Genomic DNA, 23877 nt, shown 5'->3' with positions numbered 1-23877 from the left:
TGATGAAATTCAACACTGATTGTTCCAGCCACAGTATTGGAACTGGCTGATGAGAAATCTAGACTCTACTTTATTCTGTGTTCTGCATTGTCTAATGTGTTTAAATGCCTGGGAAGGGGTGAATAGAATTATTTCCTGTTTTAAGTCTTTGTTAAGCCCCATTACCCACTGAGTACTCGCCTGCCAGATACATCATTCGAGCCTATCAATATGATTTATCCAACCTGAGAACAACTATTAGACATTTTCCCAATCTTATCCGTTAGTCGTCCTGCAGTGCCCAGGTAGTGACAGGTGCTGGAGTTCACAAGATTATTTTGTTCTGTGTCTTGTCATATTAATGTAACAAAAAGTATTGTTCACTTTTTCAGTTTCAGATAAAGGTTTGCATTTTTTTTACCTTTTGATGCTCTCTCATGAGATTCTCTGCAAATTTCAGAGATAGACGTAAGGAATTCATTCACCTGCTTCAAGGAGAGGGAATTGTGGAGCGTTTCAAGAGGATAAATTGAAGGAACCATAGAGCAGCCTTCAAAACCTAAAGAAAAATGAGACAAAATAAAAAACTGAAATTAATTGAATTCACACATTTTAACAGACCTAAAGACAACGATGAAAACCACAATATAATGGCCATTCTACAACAAGACAATTGGTGTTTGGAATGAAAAGGCAATTGACCAAGCTGAGCCAAACTAAACCAAGCCAGGCAAATGAACACAATGCAGCAGAACACCTCAGGGTCTGTGACACTTCTAGTACAGAGCTAAATTGAAGGCAATAGTGAACAGGTTATATTCTTAAAAAACCATATACTTTGGCATAAAATATGGAACACGGTGTTTGTGGTAATATTAGTTTTTCTGTTCTGTGTGATAGTTGTATGTATTGTGTTGTGCACCTTGGTCTGGAGGAAAGTTGCTTTGTTTGGCAGAATACATGTTGAATGACAATAACTGAACTTGAACTTGAATTAATCACTTGGAGTATCTGTTAAACCACAACCCTGATGGTCTACTACAAGATGTGAAATTCCAAAAACTCAAATACATTTCCATAAACATATAAAAATATCACACACCATTAAAATGAAATGAGTAGTTATAGTGGGAAGCAAATGATCAGATCCAGATATCTTACTCAGTGATTCAAAGTCTGTTACCAACATAGAGTAGGAACCCCACTGCTCAATATACAGTCATGAAAATTGTATGCAGATGGAAATAACCTGAGCTAATATAGCTCGGGGCATTGGAGTTTGGAATTCGATTCCAACATCATCTGTAAGGAGCTTGTACATCCTCCTTGAGAACATATTGGTCCAAAGCCGTACCGGTTAGTGGGTTTACTAGTTATTGTAGATTATCCCATGATTAGGCTAGGGTTAAATTGATGAGTTCCTGGCAATGCAGCTCGAAGGGCCAGAAGGACCAATTATGTACTGCATCTCTGAATAAAATAAAAACTGTTGCTTCACTGTTTCTGTTTACTCTCTTGCCCTGCACTTGTCAACACTGATTCATGACTGGTCTTCACTGGGCCTCCAGTCCTTGGGCTTTGGATTGTCAACCTCGCATATTTAATATTACAGAATTAACATTGAATTTAACGCTAAGAAGCAATCACAGCCACACTAACTGTTCTTATGCAATTAATAATTCCGGATAACTTTAAAGATCAACACTTGGAGTGCTGTGCTGTGTCCACGAGGATTCCAGGAGACAGAGGCAGTGTGTGGGAATGTTGTGGTGAGAAGGCTGTGGGATGGGGCATGAGCCAACGTGGAAGGTGAGCACTGGCTGGTTGCTTTTTCATCACTGGTGGGATCGCTCTACTACAGAGATGAGAGACTGCCTCTTGATCACTGGTGGGATCACTCTACTACAGAGATGAGAGACTGCCTCTTGATCACTGGTGGGATCGCTCTACTACAGAGATGAGAGACTGCCTCTTGATCACTGGTGGGATCGCTCTACTACAGAGATGAGAGACTGCCTCTTGATCACTGGTGGGATCGCTCTACTACAGAGATGAGAGACTGCCTCTTGATCACTGGTGGGATCGCTCTACTACAGAGATGAGAGACTGCCTCTTGATCACTGGTGGGATCGCTTGACTACAGAGATGAGAGACTGCTTCCTGATCACTGGTGGGGATCGCTCTGCTACGGAGAGAGGAGACTGCCTTTTGATCGCTCTTGGGATCCCTCAGCCACGGAGTGAAAGTCCTGCTGCTGAGCAGGAGGTTTTCTGTGTTTTGGATATGGACTTGGACTACAGACTTTTCCTCCAAGCTTAATTTTTTTATGTTCTGTGTTTCTCGCCCAATCTTTTGCATTTTTTTTGAGTGTGGGGAGGGGAATTTGAGGGTCGATATGCTTGCTCCATTTTTTGTTCTTTTTTTTGTGCGGGGAGAAGGGATTAATGGGTCGATGATTTACTGCCATTCTTTTCTTTCTTGGTTTTGAGGCTATCGGAAGAAGAATTTCAGAATTGTATATGTTGATAATAAATGTACTTTTTGAACCTTTTACACTAATAATACAGTGGATTCAGGTTGATCATGCCATTAGATAATTGGGATAGCCACTTACTTGGGACTCTGCGCCACTTAATTGGGACAGAAGACTGTTGCCAACCAGTTTCTAACTAGCATTAGTCTATCTGGCTGTTAGACATTGCACTTGCTTAGAGAGAACTCTTTTTAAATAGCATCACTTGTGTGTGCTTGTGTTAAAAAAAAAGCAGTGATTTTTGTCACTGATAGTTGGCGAGAAATAAGCAGTAATACAATTCTTAAGTGTTTTACTCACTATGGTTTTAAGCATTCAGGCATGAAGAATGCTTAACAGCTGTGAGTGAAAATGAAACTATTTCAACAAGTTAGGAAGGTATCGGCCTTTATCCTGAATATTACAATCAAAATGAAAATTTGGAGGATGGAATCATTGAAAGCATTGTATGAAGACAGCCCATTGTTTGCATTAGATGTTTGTGCTGATTTTGTCAATTTTCAATTAATCTAAAGAACATTGCAATATTCTATAGGAACGAAAAGTTGATAACTATTAGGAACTAAACAGTTTTATAGTACTGATGTGGTAACAATAGTGTTCTAATTGTTCTGTATTTCATTAAATATGCAATTTGTTAAGCAGTTCAATAAGTTAATCTTATTTTATACATTTTTTAAAAACTACTTCCATGAAACTTTGGCTAATTGGGATAGCGACCGAGTTAAGGAACTGGAGCTCGATGACCTTCAGCTTGTTAGGGAAAGTGAAGAGGTGATAGACAGGAGCTACAGGCAGGTAGACACCCTAGGGCCACAGGAGACAGATAAATGGGTGACCATCAGGAGAGGGAAGGGAGGGCATCAGGTAATGGAGAGCACCCTTGTGGATGTCCCCCTTAACAATAAGTACTCCATTTTGAGTACTGATTGGGCGGGGGACCTACCTGGGGGAAGCAACAGTGGTCGTTTCTCTGGCGCTGAGTCTGGTGCTATGGCTCAGAAGGGTAGGGAATGGAACAGGATGACAGCGTTATAGGGGACTCTATAGTTAAGGGGACAGATAAGCGATACTGTGGGCGTGAAAAAGAAATAATGATAGTAGTTTGCCTCCCAGGTGCCAGGGTTCGTGATATTTCTGAGCGTGTTCACAATATCATGAAATGGGAGGGAGAGCAGCAGAGATTGTCATACATATTGGTACCAACGATATAGGTAGAAAAAGAGTGGAGGTCCTGAAAGCAGAATACAGGGAGTTAGGAAGGAAGCTGAGAAGCAAGACCTCAAAGGTAGTAATCTCGGGATTGCTGCCTGTGCCACGTGACAGTGAGTATAGGAACAAAATGATGTGAAGGATAAATGTGTGGCTGAAGAATTGGAGCAGGGGCAAGGATTCAGACTTCTGGATCATTGGGACCTCTTCTGAAGCAGGTGTGACCTATACAAAAAAAACAGGTTGCACTTGAATCCGAGGGGGAACCAATATCCTGGCGGGAAGGTTTGTCAATGCTATTGGGGAGGGTTTAAACTAGATTTGCGGGGGGGGGGGGGGAGTGGGTGGGTGGGAACCGAAATGAAGAGGCAGAGGATTGGCAGGTTGGAGCACAAGTAGAGACAGCTTGTAGGGAGTTCGTGAGGAAGGATAAACAGATATTAGAGCAAAGATGCACTCAGCCTGATTGTTTGAGATGTGTCTATTTTAATGCAAAGAGTATCATAAACAAGGTGGATGAACTTAAAACGTGGATCAATACATGGAACTATGATGTTGTGGCCATTACAGAAAATTGAATGTCTCAAGAGCAGCAATGACTGCTGAGTGAGCCAGATGTTTAGATGTTTCAAAAAGAACAGAGAGGGAGGCAAAAGAGGTGGGGGTGAGGCATTGCTAATTAGGGATAGTGTCATGGCTTCAGAAAAGGAGGAAGCCACGGAGGGATGGTCTACGGAGTCAGTGTGGGTGGATGTCAGAAACAGGAAAGGGGCAATGATGCTACTGGGTGTCTTTTTATAGACCCCCCCCCCCAATAGTAACGGGGATATCAAGGAGTGGATAGGGAGGCAGATTCTGGAAAGGTGCAATAATAATAGGGTTGTTGTGATGGAAGATTTTAACTTTTCTAATACTGATTGGCATCTCAGTGCAAGGGGTTTAGATGGGGTGGAGTTTGTTAGATGTATTCAAGAAGGCTTCCTGGCACAACATGGAGATAAGCCAACCAGGAGAGGCTGTACTTGATCTGGTATTGGGAAACGAACCTGGTCAGGTGTCAGATCTCTTGGTGGGAGAGCATTTTGGAGATAGTGATCACAACTCTATCTCCTTCACCATAATGCTGAACAGTGATAGCAAACAATTTGGGAAAACATTTAATTGGGGTAGGAGGAATGATGCCAATAAGCAGGAACTTGGGAGCATAAATTGGGAGCAGATGTTCTCAGGGAAATGCATGGCAGAAATGTGGTAAATATTCATGGAACATTTACATGGTGCTTGTATAGGTATGTTCTATTGAGGCAGGGAATAGATGGTAGAGTTAAAGAAGCATGGAGTACAAAGGATGTAGAAAATCTAGTTAAGAAGAAAAGAAATACTTACTAAAGGTTCAAGAAACTAGGTACTGTTAGGGCTCTAAAAACTATAAGGTTTCTAGGAAGGAGCTTAAGAATGGGATTAGGAGATCCAGAAGGGACTATGAGAAGGCCTTGGTGAGCAGGATAAAGGAAAACTCCAAGGCATTCCACAAGTATGTGAAGAGCAAGAGGATGGGTCCTGTGAGAATAGGACCAATCAGGTGTGATAGTGGAAACGGGTGCATGGAGTCAGAGAAGGTAGCGGAGATACTTAATGAATACTTTGCTTCAGTATTCAGAGAAAAAGACCTTGGCAACTGTGGGGATGACTTACAGTGGTCTGAAACACTTGAGCATATAGACATTATAAAGAGGATGCGCTGGAGCTTTTGAAAGAAGTTAGATAAGTCACTGGGACCGGATGAGATATACCCCAGGCTACTGTGGGAAGCGAGGGAGGATATTGCTGAGCCTCTGGTGATGATCTTTGCATCATCAATAGGGACGGGAGAAGTACCAGAGGATTAGAGGGTTGCAAGTGTTCAATAATGGGAGTAGAGATAGCCCAGGAAATTATAGACTGTGAGTCTGACCTCAGTGGTGGGCAAGTTGTTGAAGATCCTAAGAGGCAGGATTTATAAGCATTTGGAGAGACATAATCTGATTAGGGATAGTCAGCATGGCTTGTCAAAGGCAGGTCGTGCCTTATGAGCCTGATTGAGTTCTCTGAGGAAGTAACAAAACACATTGATGAAGGTAAGGCAGTGGATGTAGTGTATATGGATTTCAGTAAGACATTTGATAAGGTTCTCCATACAAGGCTCCTTCAGAAGGTAAGGAGGCATGGGATCCAAGGAGACCTTGCTTTGTGGATCCAGAACTGGCTTGCCCACAGAAGGCAAAGGGTGGTTGTAGATGGTTCGTATTCTGCATGGAGGTTGGTGACCAGTGGTGTTCCACAGGTTTCTGTTCTGGGACCCCTCCTCTTTGTGATTTTTATAAAAGACCTGGATGAAGAAGTAGAAGGGTGGGTTAGTAAGTTTTCTGATGACACAAAGGTTGGGAGTGCTGTGGATAGTCTGGAGGGTTGTCAAAGGTTACAGTGGGACAATGATACGATGCAGAACTGAGCTGAGAAGTGGCAGATGGACTTCAACCCAGATAAGTATGAAGTGGTTCATTATGGTAGGTCCAATTTGAAGACAGAATATAATATTAATGGTAAAGTTCTTGGCAGTGTGGAGGATCTGAGAGATCTTGGGGTCCGAGTCCATAGGACGCTCAAAGCTGCTGCACAGGTTGACGGTGTTGTTAAGAAGGCGTATGGTGTGTTGGCATTCATTAACCGTGGGATTGAGCTCAAGAGCCATGAGGTAATGTTACAACTATACAAGACCTTGATTACACCCCACTTGGAGTACCATGTTCAGTTCTGGTCACCTCACTACAGGAAGGATGTGCACTCTCTCTAAAGAGAGAGTGCAGAGGAGACTTACAAGGATGTTGCCTGGATTGCACGGCGTACCTTATAAGCATAGGTTGAGTGAACTTGGTCTTTTCTCCTTGGAGCAATGGAGGATGAGAGGTGACCTGATAGAGGTGTATAAGATGATTAAGGTGCTTGGAAATAGGTACTGAGGGAATGTCTCTGTTTTTTGGGTGCGTGAAATGCAGTGCCATCAGTGGTGGTGGAAGTGGATACAATAGGGTCTTTTAAGAGCCTCTTAGACAGGTACATGGAGCTTAGAAAAATAGAGGGCTATGTGCCAGGGAAATTCTAGGCAGGCAGTTTCTAGAGGAGGTTACATGGTTGGCACAACATCATGGGCCAAAGGGCCTGTAACGTCCAGTAGATTTCTATGTTCTACGTTTTAGCCGCTTACTTGGGCTAAGATGTACTGGTCCTGATATGCCCCAATTAACTGGAATCCACTGTATTCATCCTACAAACAGACCTACTAAGTTTTATAAAATTAAGAAAGAAGTTAATTGTTAAAGACTATAATCCTGGCACATCAGATGGTGAACATAAGGGCAATTTCATAAGTATTTTCAGAAGAGTATGTTGCTCCAAGAACTTTACCCGCTGGAGTAAGAACAGATGGAATATTCTGAAAATAGTATCAAACCTCAAATACTTTACAGCAATGAACAAGGCAATTCCTGGAACAAAGGGAGAAAAGATTCAGCAAATCCTAAAATCATCAAAATTGCATCAATTTGAAAAACCACTTTCCTGCCAATGTCTCCCCTCCCTCCAACGTACAATGTCCTTAATGCGCTTTTGCATGACTGGCAGCTCCTACCATTCCCTATCATCTTTCCACTGCAGGCCTCAAAAGTCAGTTTCACAAAACTCATACCCAGTCCTGAAATCCAGACAGACACTAAAGTCAGTGCTGAGAGGGTACACCATCAGATGTGCTACCTTTTATGTTAAAGAAGCTCAGCCTGGAATTTCAGTAAGACTTTAAGATCCCAAGCCATTATGTAAAGTTATGTCAAGTTTATTGTCATGTGCACAAGAACAAAGTGGTGCAGGTGCAATGAAAAACCTGCTTACAGGACCATCACAGGCACACCGAGGCAAAATAACAAATTTCACATTAACTAATACAATGATAATAAACCTGAATCTGATGCAAACACACAAAGCACAAGTTATATATAAATCTCAGCTACCACTGGACAGAGGTAAAGTCTGAAGTCCCACACCACCCATTTCAAGAACAGCTATTCCACTTCAGACATTTGGTTCTTGCACCAACCCACACAACCCTAATTACTACCTCCGTACAGCAACACTAAGAGCACTTTGAACTACAAAGGAGCAAACACGAGGAAATCTGCAGATGCTGGAAATTCAAACAACACACACAAAATGCTGGTGGAATAGGCCAGGCAGCATCTATAAGGAGAAGCACTGTCGACGGTTCGGGCCGAGAACCTTCGTCAGGACTAACTGAAGAGAAAGATACTAAGAGATTTGAAAGTAGTGGGGGGAGTGGGAAATGTGAAATTATAGGAGAAGACTGGAGGGGGTGGGATGAAGCTAACAGCTGGAAAGGTGATTGGCGAAAGTGATACAGAGCTGGAGAAGGGAAAGGATCATGGGACAGGAGGCCTTGGGAGAAAGAAAGGGGGGGAGCAGCAGAGGGAGATGGAGAAAGGACTTTGCTTTCTTTTGTTCTAACTGTATTCTTCCTTGTGTAATTTGTTTTTAGTTTACAGTACTGTGCAGAAGTCTTAGGCACATATATAGCGAGAGTGCCTAAGACTTTTGCCAGTACTGCAATTTTATGTATGGAACTGTACTGCTGCCATATAAAAAAAATTTCATGACATATGTGAACAATGATAAACCCAATTCTGGTATGGGTCTCTTTCATGGACTGACAGTGGGAAGGGGGCAAGGAGAGGGTAATCATGGTTGGGAACAGAGGAAGGAAGAGAAGAGGCTGTGGAAAGTACCACAGACATTCTGCGATGATCAATAAACCAATTGTTTGGAGTCAAATAACTTTGTCCGGTGTCTCAGGTCTTAGAGTGTCTGCACCCGCGCCACCCCTTGCCCCTTGGCACTTCCCCTCTGCCGCCTATCCCACACTTCTCCCGCAGCTCTCCACACTTGTCATTCCCAACATCCTTTGCTCCCACCAGATTTACAAACTTGCTCTCCGCTCCACATTGACAAATACAGAACTGTGCAAGTCTTAGGCACCTCAGCTAGATGCAAGGGCACAGTATTGTATGTTTTAAAAAAACACAAATGTTGTGTATTTGATACGGATGTCAAGTCCATCATTGTGCAAGAGGTGGTCCACAGCATTTTACTGCTGAGGTAGGCTTAAGGCTGTGCAAGTCAGTTCAAGACCCTGATGGGTGTAGGAAATTTGCTGTTCCTGAAGCTGGTGCTGAGGGATTTCAGGCTTCAGTAATTCTTGTCCACCAAGAGAACTGATAGATTCCCCCTTTAGCCTACCCAAAGTCCAATGTTGATCAACATCACAAAAACAGACTTGGCCATTATCACTCTGAAGATACTTAACGTTTTGGACAAATGATAAATGGAATGCAAGGCAAAAACCATTCTGAACCTATGGAGACAGTAGTGACAATGTACAACTCACAGTTTATGGAAAACAGGAAACCAGAAGCTTCGGAGAATGATTTGCAAGACCACAGAGAGGGTGGTGAAATGAGGCCGACTGGATTGTTTTATCGGGGCCACCAGTATATCCCCAATGGCCCTTAGCTGTGCAATAATGATTGTATCATTGGCCCTGTTGTTCATCAGTAACAGAATCAGGTTTATCATTGACAAAATGCTGGGGGAGCCCTGCAGGCCAATTAGGAAACTGCTTCACAGAGCATCTAAAGTCTGTCTGCCAGAACAAGCGTGATCTCCCAGTGGCCACCCATTTTAATTCCATTTCCCATTCCCATTCTGATATGTCCATCCTTGGCCTTCCCCACTGTCATGATGGGGCTACACTCAGGTTGGAGGAACAAACAACTTGTATTTCATTTGGGTGGACTCCAACCTGATGGCATGAACATAGATTTCTCAAACTACCAATAATGCTCCCCAACCCCCAACCCACCTTGTCCATTTCCCATCCCCTTTTTCCTCTCTCCTCTTCCCAGCCCATCATTCTGCTCTGGTGCTCCTTCCCCATTTTTCTTCCTTCCATGACCTTTTGTCTCATTCACCAATCAACTTCCCACTCTTTACTTCATTCCCCGCCCCCCAGGTTTCACTTATCTCCTGGTGTTTCTCTCTCCCCTCCCCCCACCTTTAAAATCTACTCCTCAGCTTTTTTCTCCAGTCCTGCGAAAGGTTTTGGTTCAAAACATCGACTGTATTTTTCCCATAGGTGCTCCTGTCCTGCTGAGCTCCACCAGCAATTTTTGTGTGTTGCTCAGATTTCCAGCATCTGCAGATTTTCTCTTGTTTTTTTCATATCATTGCTGACAAGTTTTGTGAAATTAGTTGTTTTGCGGCAGTTCAGAGCAAGACAAAATATTATACATTACAATGAGAAAAATATATTACTTTGCTTCCATTCGTCCTTGTAGTTTGGCTGACTGGAGCCTCTCTATTGCCAGCCATAAGACCACGATGACCTTAGCCATTCTATTCCCCATGCTCAATGGAACAAACCTTTAAACTGCTAGGGGAGAACAATAATTTGAAATAAGCTCAAAACAAATTTGTATCTTTGTAGTAGGAGGCCCAGAAAGTCAGTATTTGAGATGCATTGCTTAACTTCAGATAGAGGATACAAGCACTCACTGCTTCTAAGCATTAAGTTATAAATCTAATCTCATCACCAATGGAAAGGCATTCGTGGAGAAGATTCTCAAGCAAAAATTATATACTCTTATTAACAGGCAGATTTTTTCCCTAGTGAATCCAGTTGGGATTACAACAGGATCAGCATTGGGGAAGACTGTAAACATACACTCTGTGGGTGGAAAGGAAAGGGTTCATTTCTTCATTAACTTGATTAGTCTGCTAAAGATAGCAATCCAAATTAAGAATGAAATGTTACTCAGCTGAACAGCTAGATGTAGGGGTGTCACATCACTGGACTAGAGAGCAAGACAATTGTCCAGAGCTGTGTAGCTGAAGTGATCAGAGTATCATTTTATGCAGAGCAGAGCAGAATAAAAAGGGAATTACTTCAGTGGTGAACATCAAGACAGCAAATTTCATCCGCTTCCGTAAAGAAAGACTTGCATTTAGGCAACACTTCATTATCATCTAGTATGGACGGGCCACTGAGTAGGATCAGGATTGCCCACTCAGCAGGCTCCTTCATGGGTACTAACCTCCCCACAACAGAGGACATCTTCAAAATGCAACGCCTCAAAAAATCGCCATCCACCATGAAGGGCCCTCGCTACACAGGAGATGTCATCTTTTCATTACTGCCATCAGGGAAGGGTTACAGGAGCCTGAAGCCACATACTGTACTCAAATGTTTTAGGAACAGCTCCGCCATCAGAATTCTGAGAGAACAATGAACCCATGAATATTACCTCGCTATTTTTGCACCACTTACTTAATTAACTTCTTTTTTTGGTTTTCTTATTTATATATGTATATAATATACATTTCTTATTGTAATTTATAGTTTATTTTAATGTATTACACTGCACTGGTGCCACAAAACAGCAAATTTCTCCACGTATATCAGTAATATTAAACTTGTGTTACGGATTCAGCAACAATAAATATATAAGTGAGGCAGGGTTTTTATAACAAACAAAACGTTTATTAAACACTGAAAAACAAACCCCCAAAAGTAAACAAACAACTAACGTAACTGGAAGTCAGCTGCTATGCAGCAGCTTAAACAGCTCTTAAAGCAACGAAGCTTAAACAGTTCTTAAAGTGATGTTGCAAAAACAGTTCTTCAAAGTAGTACTGCAAAAGTTCAAAATGCTTACAGTCCATTAAAGGAGAGACTTTTTAGACGATTTAAATTCTCTTTCACGTCGTGTTGCTGCGATTCCCAGTCAAACTACTTTTCCCCGGAGAATTTACGAAGATGAAAATGAAACGGCTTAAAGGCACTGACCTTTCCTTTACAAAACTGTTCCCAATCCTTTCTGCTATATTTCGCAGGCATTAACATAGGGATAGACAACGAACTCCTTCCGAATGAGGATCAAACAAGGTTGAACCTGTTTCACCGTCGAAATCGACTTTCCTCGATCTTTCAGCTCCCGAACTCCGATCTTCACTCTCCACTGATTTTTAACTGACAGTATTATAAAGAAACTGCCGACAATGACCTTTCAAACTTTAGGCATTAAATAAAACGCCATCTTTCAACCAAACTGCGTCATAATATTGGACCATGCAGTGGCATGGAGTCAAAATGGCAAATCCAGCCATGAACTGCCCCTCCTCACAGGGAGTGGTCCTCCTTTTATACCCTGTAAAAAAAAACCTGTCACATGACCTCTACTGGCAGGAAAATGACATCACTCCACAATCACAAGACCACTACCTTAAGTCCAGTATAGCTTCAACACCACTGTCCCGTGACAAGTACAAAATACCCACAGGTACGTAACACTTGATTCTCAGAATCAGGTTTATTATCACCGAAATGTGTCATGAAATTTGTTAATTTAGCAGCAGCAGTTCAATGCAATACATAATGTAGAAGAAAAATAAACAAGTAAATCAATTATAGTATATGTATGATGAAAAGTGTGAGAGTGTGGCACATGGCCAAGTGGTTAAGGCTTTGGGCGAGCAATCTGAAGGTCGTTAGTTCAAGCCTCAGCCGAGGCAGTGTGTGTGTATCCTTGAGCAAGGCACTTAACCACACACTGCTCCTGCATGTTAATAGCCCAGTGGTGGCGGTTGGTGCAGTATGGACAAGACAAAAGATCAAAAATCATGCAAAAACAGAATATCTATCAAAAAAGTGAGGTAGTGTTCATGGGTTCAATGTCCATTTGGGAATCCGATGGCAGAGGGGAAGAAGCTGTTCCTAAATTGCTGAGTGTGTGCCTTCAAGCTTCTGTTATCTCATGATGATAACAATGAGAAAAGAGCATGTCCTAGGTGCTCGATCCTTAATAATGGATGCTGCCTTTCTGAAAACATACTTGTCCCTAACAACTTGTGAGAAAATTGTGCCAAATAACCGGTAGGAGTATTTAAGGGCATTTTCAACCTCTCACTGCTATGGGTGAAAGTTCCCACTTGCTTCAAAAAGCCAACAATTATTCCAGTGCCTAAGAAGAATAACATGAGCTGCCTTAATGACCATCGCCCAGCAGCACTCACATCAACAGTGATGAAATGCTTTGAGAGGTTGGTCATGACTAGACTGAACTCCTGCCTCAGCAAGGACCAGGACCTACTGTAATTTGCCTATTGCTACAACAGGTCAGTGGCAGACACAATCTCAATGGCTCTTCACTTGGCCTTAGATCACCTGGACAATACAAACACCTATGTCAGGATGCTGTTCATCAATTATAGCTCAGCATTTAACACCATCATTCCCACAATCCTGATTGATAAGTTACAGAACACAGGCCTCTGTATCTCCTTCTGCAATTGGATCCCAGACTCCCTAACTAGAAGACCACAATCTGCATGGATTGATGTTAATACTTTCTCCTCACTGATGATCAACACTGGTGCACCTCAAGGGTATGTGCTTAGTCCACTGCTCTACTCTCTCTATTCCCATGACTCTGTGGCTAGGCATACCTCAAATACTATCTATAAATCTGCTGATGATACAACCATTGTTAGTAAAATCTCAGATGGAGACAAGAGAGCATACAGGAGCAAGATATACCAACTAGTGGAGTGGTGTCGCAGCAATAACCTTGCAGTCAATGTCATTTAAGACAAAAGACTGTGGACTTCAGCAAGGGCAAGATGATGGACTACATATCAATCCTCAAAGAAGGATCAAAAGTGGAGAGAATGAGCAGTTTCAAGTTCCTGGGTGTCAAGATCTCTGATATATCGACACAGCTACAAAGAAGGCAAGACAGCGACTATACTTCATTAGCAGTTTGAAGAGATTTGGTATGTCAACAAATACACTCAAAAACTGCTATAGATGTACTGTGGAGAGCATTCTGACAGGCTGCATCACTGTCTGGTATGGAGGTGGGGGGGTGGGGCTACTGAACAGGACCAAAAGCTGCTGCAGAGGGTCATAAATTTGGCTGGCTCCATCTTAGATACTAGCCTACAAAGCACCAAGGACATCTTCAAAGAGTGGTGTCTTTCTGATAATGTTCTTCACAATTCAGGACATGTAATATGCTTGGGAACAGAAAATTGCTTATCAAATTGTAGATGGGAAGCTCCATCAGAGAGCAGTGTAACATTCCTGACTGATACCTTGGTTCAGGTCAAAGTGGAAAACTTTGCCTGAAATGCAAATGGGGAACTTGGGATGATAAGGTGTCATATGAAAGATGACATTTTGACAGTTCAGCACTCCCTTAGCACTGCAGCAGAATCTCTTGGATTGGATTCAGACTCAATCTACTTGCTCAAGAGATGAAAAATGAAAAATTGGGTTTGCACTGAAAACTGAAGAGCTTTGGGTTATTAAGAAATGTGTCCAACACTCAGTGTGCAGGACAAACAGGTAGGATAGAAGGCAAGAAGAAACCAAGCTACAATTTGTTAATGTTAAGTGAGGCCTCAAAAAGCTTGTGTGTTGAGGGAATGTTAACGGAAATGTGGAATTCCACTATCCTGAGTTCCATGTACAGAATTCATTGAAATAAGTGACATATTGAGTTTTAATTTCAATAATATGAGGAGGGGACAGGGGAAAGAACTGAACATCAGAATATACCCCTACAAACTGTAAAAGATGCTCAGATATATTATCTAATGCATGCAAAGCAATTGTAAAATGGGCTATGTTAGTGTTTTATAAACAACGTCCCTCTAAACTTTTTTTTAAACTTACAGCTTCATGGACCAACCATTGCTCTGAGCATGAATTATTTTTTAAAACACACAGCCTGAGAACTGTGCGGCACTTTAATAAAATGTGATATAAAAGAATATTCCAGCCACATGGCAACAAAGGCTACTTGCACGGGAACATTTCAGTTACTGCGTCCGCACCCCCACACAGCTTGGGGGGGGGAAACAGTGTTTACAATGATCAGAAACTGATGTTGGAGTCAGCTGGTTTGTGACTAGAGATCATTTGTTACACTTGAGGTGAATTTTACTGGTTTTAGGTTCAGAGCAAAGCTTGATTTAACTTCTATCAGGGAGAATGATAGAGGAGCTCTGTAAAAGCTGCTTATATGGAGCACAGCAGATGGTGGGAAGTGATAATGATAACATATTGTAGGCTTGAATGCAGCGTAACCCACATAATTTATAGTTTGAACAGTACTGTTCGTTGATGTTGCAATGGTCCACAAAGAATAGGACAAAAATTTCCACACACTGTTCCCAAAATAGATCTCCTAATCATTGCTTTGATACCTGTTAGGCACAAGATATTCAACCACTAATTCTTCATTCAACAACACTATTGGTGTGGACAGATTGACTGATACTTAGTCCTAGTCCTGGGTCAGAAGGCGGAAAAGAAACCAGAAAACACTGGAAAACTCAGCAGACCAGACAGCATCTACGGAAAGAGGAACAACTAATGTTTCATGTACAGGATCTTTCGCTAGTTCTGATTAAGGGTTACTAACCTGAAACACTAACCATTTCTCTTTCCACAGATGCTCTCTGAGATGCTATTTTTTCTAGCAATTAATGAATAAAACCAGTTTTGATAGTAATTTATAGTTTCATATTTGTCTAGATGAGAACGATCATGAGAATTATCCCAGGAATGAAACAGTTAACATACAAGGAGCATTTGGCCAGTAAGACCAAAGCATTGATTGCAGTCTTCAGAAAGGGGAAGATGAAGGTACACATTGAGGGATCAGTAGTGGAAAGGGTGAGGAATTTCAAGTTCCTGTGTGTCAACATCTCTGAGGAGCTATCCTGGACCCAGCATATTGATACACTTACAAAGAAAGTATATTTCATTAGGAGATTGAAGAGATTTGGTATGTCACCAAAGATACTCGCAAATTTCTACAGGTGTACTGTTAGCATTCTGACTGGCCGCATCACCATCTAGAATGGGGTGGGGGGGGGGAAGAAATATTGCACAGGATTACAGGATTGAAATAAGCTGCAGAAAGTTGTGATGTCAGTCAGCTTCATCACAGGCACTTGCCTCCCCAGCATCCAGGGCATCTTCAAGGAGCAAAGCCTCAAAAAGGCAGCATCCATCATTAACGACTCTCATCACGCAGAACATGCCCTCTTCTCACTGCTACCGTCAGGGAGGATGTGGGTGAGGAGCCTGAAGGCATACACTCAACAATTCAGGAATAGCTTCTTCCCCTCTGCCATCAAATTTCTAAACTGACATTGAACCCATTAACACTACCTCACTACTTATTTTTTCTTACTCCTTTTGCAATACTTATTTAATTTAGCTTTTTAAATATATATGTTTACTGTAATTTATAGATTTTTATTATGTGGGGTTGAGAGGGAATATAAATCAACTATGATGGAATAGTAGAACAGACTTAATATGCTGAATGGCCAAATTCTGCTCCTATTTCTTATAGTCTTGGCTTTTGTTTTAGACCTACCAAGCCTTAATTCATCTCCTCTTGAATTAAACGATGACTTGTTGCCACACTAAGACTTAGTACTCCAAGGTGGTTGATAAGGTCCATGTGGGACTTGTTGTTTTTCCACACAAATGGGACAGATATTTGACAGTCTTTCCTCCGTCCTGTACGCTGGACTTGGGTATACTCTATTGAAAGGATTCTTAGAACCTTTGCTCTGCCCTGTACACTGGGCTTCGGTATACCACATTGAAGGGATTCTTAGAACCTTTTCTCTGCCCTGTACACTGGGCTTCGGTATACCCCATTGAAGGGATTCTCAGAAACTTTCTACGTTTTTCTACTCCAGTTGGAGTAGAAAACTCCAGCAGAGGACTTTGTTTTATTGCTAGGGCTGCATCCTGACATTTAGACTTCTGATCTGGAAACTTGATTTCAAAATCCACTACAGTAGCAGGAGAATGTAAACTCAAATTATAAAAAGTAAGATATCAGCCCATTCTGCCAATACCAACTTACATTGATTTAACATTTTTTTTTTGTATTTTTTAAAAATTCTTCCCACATACCTGCATAATAGGGCAATTAACAGCAGCCATTAACCTATCGACACATATTTTTGGGATGTTGGAGGAAACTGGAGCCCCTGGAGGAAACCCAAACAGCCACAGGCAGAACAGACAACCACCAAACAGACAGCACCTAAGGTCAGGACTTCAAAGGTGTCTGGCACTGTCTAGTAGCCATTGTATGAATCTGGAAAAAGAAGCTGTTTTAGGGATGTACACAAGAGAGACACAAGAGACCGCAGATGCCGAAGCTAGAGCCACACACTGCCTGCTAAAGGAACCCAGAGGATTTGAATGACATCTGTAGGATGGGGATGTGGGAGCAGGGGAAAGAATTCTTGACGCTTCAGGTCAAAACTGCATCAAAGTTCAAAGTAAATTCATTATCCAAGTACGTGTAGCAAATACAACCTTGAGATTCATTTTCTTTCAGGCACCCACAGAAAAATAAAGAAATATAGCAGAACACATGAAAAATCGCGTATAACAAAGACTGATAACATGAGCTGCAGAAACTCTGAAAGTTAGTCTACAGAATGATGACCTTGGAGCCACTTAAACCATTGCTAAGCAAGCTGGTTTTCAAAACCTTCAGGAAAGTAAATCTGCCATCCATACCTAGTCTAGCCTATAAAGAACAGCAGACCCATCAATGTGAAGCAATCGGTAACTGACTACAAATACTAAATACTGTCCTTGCCAGAAATTCCTACACCCCATGAGAGAGTAAATGGAGTTCAAATATCCTAATTATCATGCTGGGATTTCAGTCTGCACCTTTGGATCAGAAGTTCAGGTTTCTGGATTACTAAAGATTAAAGATTAGCTTTATTTGTCACATATTCATTGAAATACAAAACATACAGTGAAATGCATTGTTTGGTGTTGAATCAAATAGTAAGGATTATGCTAGAGGCAGCCCACAAGTGTCATCACAATTCTGGCACTAACATAGCATGCCCATAATTTACTAACCATAGCCCGTATGTCTTTGGAATGTGGGCAGAAAGCGGAGCACCCAGAAAAAACCCACACGATCATGGGGAGAACATACAAATCCCTTACAAACAACTAGTCCAGCTATCAACCACCACCTCCCCACCCCTTACTTACACTGTTACATTCACATTGTACACAACCTCGGCAGAATTAATACAGGGAAGAATTATTCCTCCATCTACAAGCTCTGTGGTCAGGGAAGTTTCCATTTGTTGTCCTTTCAATTAGATCAGCAGAACGAGACAGAGATATCTCGTTTACTTGATGACCTTGCACAGCAAATCCTTAAAATGTATGAATTACTGGCTATGATACTTCTCCTCTATTGAATTAAGATTTAAAGAACATGTACAAGATGTACAAACCCCATTTCCAGAAAAGTTGGGATATTTTCCAAAATGCAATAAGAACAAAAATGTGTGATATGTTAATTCACGTGAACCCTTATTTAACCGACAAAAGTACAAAGAAAAGATTTTCAATAGTTTTACTGACCAACTTAATTACATTTTGTAAATATACACAAATTTAGGATTTGATGGCTGCAACAAACTCAACAAAAGTTGGGACAGAGGCATGTTTACCATTGTGTTACATCAGCTTTCCTTTTAATAACACTTTTTAATCGTTTTGGAACTGAGGATACTAATTGTCATAATTTGCAATTGGAAATTTTGTCCATTCTTGCTTGATACAAGACTTCAGCTGCTCAACAGTCCGTGGTCTCCGTTGTGATTCTCCTCTTCATGATCCGCCATACATTTTCAATAGGAGATAGATCTGGACTGGCAGCAGGCCAGTCAAGCACACGCACTCTGTGTCTACAAAGCCACGCTGTTGTAGCCCGTGCAGAATGTGGTCTGGCCTTGTCCTGCTGAAATAAGCCGGGAAGAGACGTCACCTTGAAGGCAACATAAGTCTTCTCTAAAATCCTAATATATGCCTCAGAGTCAACGGTGCCTTCACATACATGCAACTCACCCATGCTGTGGGCACTGATGCACCCCCACACCAGTACAGATGCTGGCTTTTGCACCTTTCGCTGATAACAATCAGGATGGTCGTTTTCATCTTTGGCACGGAGAACTCGACGCCTGTTTTTTCCGAAAACTGGCTGAAATGTGGACTCATCTGACCACAACACACGGTTCCAGTCTTTCAGTCCATCTGAGATGAGTTCGGGCCCAGAGAACTTGCCAGCGTTTCTGCATACAGTTGATGTATGGCTTCCTCCTTGCATAATACAGTTTCAAGTTGTATTTATGGATGCAGCGATGGACTGTGTTAAGTGACAATGGTTTTCCAAAGTACTCCCGAGCCCAGGTGGCTATAATTGTCACAATAGCATGACAGTTTCTTAGGCAGTGCCGCCTGAGGGCTCGAAGATCACGCGCATTCAACAGTGGTTTCTGACCTTTCCCTTTACACACCGAGATGTCTCTGAATCTTTTCACAATATTATGCATTGTAGATGTTGAAAGACCTAAATTCTCTGCAATCTTGCATTGGGAAATGTTCCTTTTGAACTGACTAACAATTCTCTCACGAATTTTGGCACAAAGGGGTGAGCCACGACCCATCCTTACTTGCAAAGACTGAGCCTTTGATGGACGCTACTTTTATACCCAGTCATGATACCTCACCTGCTCTCAATTAGCCTGCTTAATGTGGAGTCTTCCAAACTGGTGTTACTTGAATATTCTGTGCACTTTTCAATGTTATTTTAACTCTGTCCCAACTTTTGTTGAGTGTGTTGCAGCCATCAAATTCTAAATTTGTGTATATTTACAAAATATAATTAAGTTGGTCAGTAAAACTACTGAAAATCTTTTCTTTGTATTTTTGTCAGTTAAATAAGGGTTCACATGAATTAACATATAACAGATTTTTGATTTTATTGCATTTTGGAAAATATCCCAACTTTTCTGGAAATGGGGTTTGTACATCCATACTCTATCTCACTCTCCTAGGACACAGAAATTCTCCCATGTACAAGCTTGGAGAATGGGAAGTGGCAGAGGGCAATGTGCCCCTTACATTCACACACACCCTTTCCAGCAGGGATGAGGGAACATTCTTCAACAATAGGGATATTATTTCATGTTTGCATTGGGGCAACAATCTTGCTTCATTGTGGTGGTTTGCCATACTGAGATGGGAGCTGGCTGATTCAGTTGGTGCTGCCCTGCAGTGTTGCTCGGTTAAGACAAGCTGGATTGCGTTTGTCTGCAGCATAGCATCACTTGTGTGAGATGAGTGCTGCAGTGAGCTGTTCTTGCAGAAACGTGGCTCCAGGACAGCTTCCTTGCACCATCACTATACAGGCCATGACACTCAGGGAATTGGGCTATATTATTTTTTTTATTTCTATTTTTCTGCTATCATAATTATATGTGCTAGACGTGCAGTGTGTAACTGTTGGTACAGTGTTTTTCACCTTGGCCCCACTGGTTCATTTGGCTGCATTCATGTGTATGGTTGAATGACAATTATATTTGAACTTGCTCTGACCCTTCTCACAGTACCCATGATTTTCCTTGCTTCATATCCTTCTGTGGCATGCTGCACTGTACAGTCAACAGCATGAAGGATTATTGATAACTCTCTTCAAAAACTAACACGCACAAAGGGCAGAGCTGGTAATGGAAATTACTCAAAATTGGTCAAAGGAGCAACAGGAAAAATTGCTGCACATCTGTAATCAATGCCTTGAGATCTCATCATCTTCCAAATAAGCATAACAAAGCCTTTCCAAGAACACTTTCCCCTACATCATATATGTCAAACTCAAGGCCCGCGGTGGAAGTATCTTTGGCCTGCGAGATAATATCTAATTACTATTAAAGCTGGCCCCAGTAATCGAAGCGCCTATGGTGTATGCTATGGCCAATGCTGAGTTTATTCAGGTACCAGGTTTTCAGGGATTTTAGTGTTTATTCGGCAATCTTGCTCGGCAGTCTTCTTCATAAGAAACGGAATTTGTAAAGTGAAACACTTTGTAGTTATAGCAGAGACTGAGACACATGAGAGCAGGCTGAAAAAACGGAGGCAATGAAAGCTGCGTTCGCACGCGCCCGACTGATCCGGCCCGCATGAAGCTGCATTTTGCTCAATCCGGCCCGTGACCTAAAATGAGTTTGACACCCCTGCCCTACATCTTTGATGCAACTGGAGAAAATGCATCTATTTTAATGGAAGAGTTTTTGTTAAGTGCTCGAGGTGTAACCATGAGAGAGAGAAAAAAATCAAACCATGTTTGGGATTTTGGAAAATAACAAAATGGCATTATATGGACATAGGAAAAGAACTGTTTAAGAGGCAGTACACAGATCAAAGGCACAAGGAATTCATGTGACACCTGTGGCATGAGACACAAAAACAGGCCAAAAAGTGTATCGAGGCCTGAAAATGGCCTCTATAAAGGGATCATAATGGCTGCTAGAGGGGACATATTTATGGCACATTATCAATGTTTCAGTAGCATCCCACCAACATTGTTCCAGTTCTAAAGTAGATGCACCCGCTATGTAGCTGACAATAACAACTTAAAACAACCAGTACCTCTGAAATATATACAATCACTCTCAAGGACTTCTTTTCTATGTACCGTCTGTGGCTTCCTCAAGGCAACCTCATAATACTGAGGATTAAAGTACTAGTGACGCATCCAACCTGTAGCACATAATGCAAAACCTAGTGTATTATGAAACATATAGAACTAGAGGGCTGAAGTTTAAGGTGGGGGGGGGGAAACGAGGGAAGACATTTAATAGGAACCTGAAGGGCAACTTTTTTCACTCAAGATTGGCTGGTCTATGGAATGAGCTGCCAGAGGAATTGGTTCAGGTAGGTACTTTCAAAATATTATAACATTTAACTTGAGCAGATATTTGGATAGGAAAGGTTTTACAAGTATATGGGCCAAAAGTTGGCAAATTGGACTGGCTTGGATGGGAATCTTGGCTAGCATGGACAAGTTGGGCTGATGGGACTCTTTCCATACAGTTTGACTCTGATTCTAGCTAGAAGATAGCATGTGATAATGCGCTGGGTTGGTTGCAGGGAGGGTAGATGGAAAGCAGGAAAGTAAATTAATTAAAAGCCCTTGGTGTGTGAATAACTGAAGAAACATTACTCACTCTTCTTTGCAAATGTTTGAACAGCAGGGATATGCAGGGCTATGGTCCAGGTGGACTAGATGGAACAAGGGGCCTGTTTCTGTGCTGTAGTGCTCTATGACTCTATGCCCTTGGTTCAAACAGAGGTGGGCCAGACTTTCAGGTGAACCTGCTCTTGCTGAAGAAACAGTAGGCTGTTCCATGCTCTTAACTGCTCCCAAGATCAAAGCCACCACATGATCTCAGACCTATCCACGGCTTGAGGCCATGGCTCTGGGTTCACCCTAACAAACTGTCTAATCCTGGCATCACGTTGTAAGTCCAGAAAACCAGTGTAAAGTCTGACTAGTCTAGAATCCCACAGAGTTTGGTTTGGTACCTGATTTGTTTTAAAATGTAGTTTTTGTAATAATGTCCTTCCATCCTCCTGGCATTCAGTACTAACATTGCATCCAAGTGCCTACTCCTCACAGATCAGTTCAAACAGCAGAGAACATTTTATCTGGGGAATCAGCATCAATCAAACACACCTAATTTCCAGTGGTAGTGATACAACACAGAACTCTGCATCAGCAGTATTGAACACAGCATTCTACAACTGTCTGAGCTGAGAACAGCAAAGAGAATTGCAGATGAAAAAAAAGCTAAATTATTTGTCAAAGTTCTTGCTGAAAAATTTAATCCTGAATCAGACAAAAAAGGATTTACCATACAAAACAGATGAAGAAAATGTTACTTCATCACACACACACAAAAAAAAATACAAACTAAAATCGTACTCAGGAATAAACATCAGCTCCATCCAAGAGACCTAAGTGGGCAAATGTCATTATGGGATCAGTGAAATATTAATACTGTGTTTCAATCAAGTTTCTCAAAGTTCAAATCGAAAGTTAAAAGAAAAAAATATTATCAGAATACATACGTGCCACCACATACAACCCTGAGATTCTTTTTTTGCAGGTATGCTTAGCAAATTTATGGAACAATAACTGTAAACTTTAAATATCAGGAACTGTTAACTGTAAACAAACTCTGTAAATGCAGATATAAATATAATAGCAATAAATGTTAAACAAAATACACCATGATGAAAATCAACCAGAAACTGATGGCATCAATAACAATTAAACCATTTAACCCATTATACCCATTGTAGCTCTATATAATCTACAATCTGAAAAACCAGCCTTAATTCACATCAAAAATGCAAACAAGTCTGTCATGGCAGTGTTTTACAGCAACATGCACATGGTCCTAAGCTGTTGTTAGGGAGACACCAAAGTGGTAACAACAAAGCCATAAAACTGGGAAATTGTGATTCACAAACATCACAAACCACACCAATGCAATAACTGCCATACATTCCACATGCAATGCATCTTATTTGGCCAGGGCTGCTCTATTATCAGTTACAATGTGAAGTTATTTTACATGCCTGCAACAGCTCAAAGTTTTTTTTATAGCTTTTGCTATGCCTCTTCTAGCAATGACAAAGCAAACGAATTTCAGAATTTGAAGCTCCACAATGCAGTAGCTCTCAACCACCTGCTTACGTTCAGGTAGGGATGGGTAATAAATGCTCACCTTGCACCAACGAACCAAATAAAAGTATCCCCATTTTCAAGGTGTACCTTTGCTGATGATGGCCTATTTAGGACTGAGTCAGAACAGGCTATTCCACCATTCAATTTATCTCAGTAATGATACAAAATACCAAGTGACCTGGTGCAGCCCTGTAGATCAGTGAATGGATTTAGAAATAGCAGTCAAAAGAAACGCTGCTCAACTCATAACTTTGATAGTCTCCTATTTGATGGTTCACCAGGTGTTGCTCCCCACATACTTTAAACATGCCAGGCCCACTTTCCACTTTCCACTTAAACTCTTAGGTTCACTGGATAATTTATTGCACTAAGTGACATCTAAAA

The 23877-nt window shown here is 41.5% G+C and overlaps 1 protein-coding gene across 9 annotated transcripts in view; it reads right to left on the bottom strand.

Moving 5' to 3' along the window:
• The window catches only part of ppip5k1a (diphosphoinositol pentakisphosphate kinase 1a), a 254160-nt gene that overhangs the window by 18818 nt on the left and 211465 nt on the right, over window positions 1-23877 (bottom strand). For all 9 annotated transcript variants that reach the window (XR_009507178.1, XM_059945947.1, XM_059945943.1 and 6 more), the window contains one exon: window positions 401-538. Coding sequence is in view for 8 of the 9 variants with exons in the window: in XM_059945947.1 (XP_059801930.1) it covers window positions 401-538 (138 nt within the window). In the remaining variant the exon portion in view is untranslated. The remainder of the gene's footprint in view (window positions 1-400; window positions 539-23877) is intronic.

Source organism: Hypanus sabinus, chromosome 21 (assembly GCF_030144855.1).
Source record: "Hypanus sabinus isolate sHypSab1 chromosome 21, sHypSab1.hap1, whole genome shotgun sequence".
NCBI classification, from domain to species: domain Eukaryota; kingdom Metazoa; phylum Chordata; class Chondrichthyes; order Myliobatiformes; family Dasyatidae; genus Hypanus; species Hypanus sabinus.
Note: the sequence above shows the minus strand (reverse complement) of the source record. Positions and strands in the feature narration are given on the sequence as shown.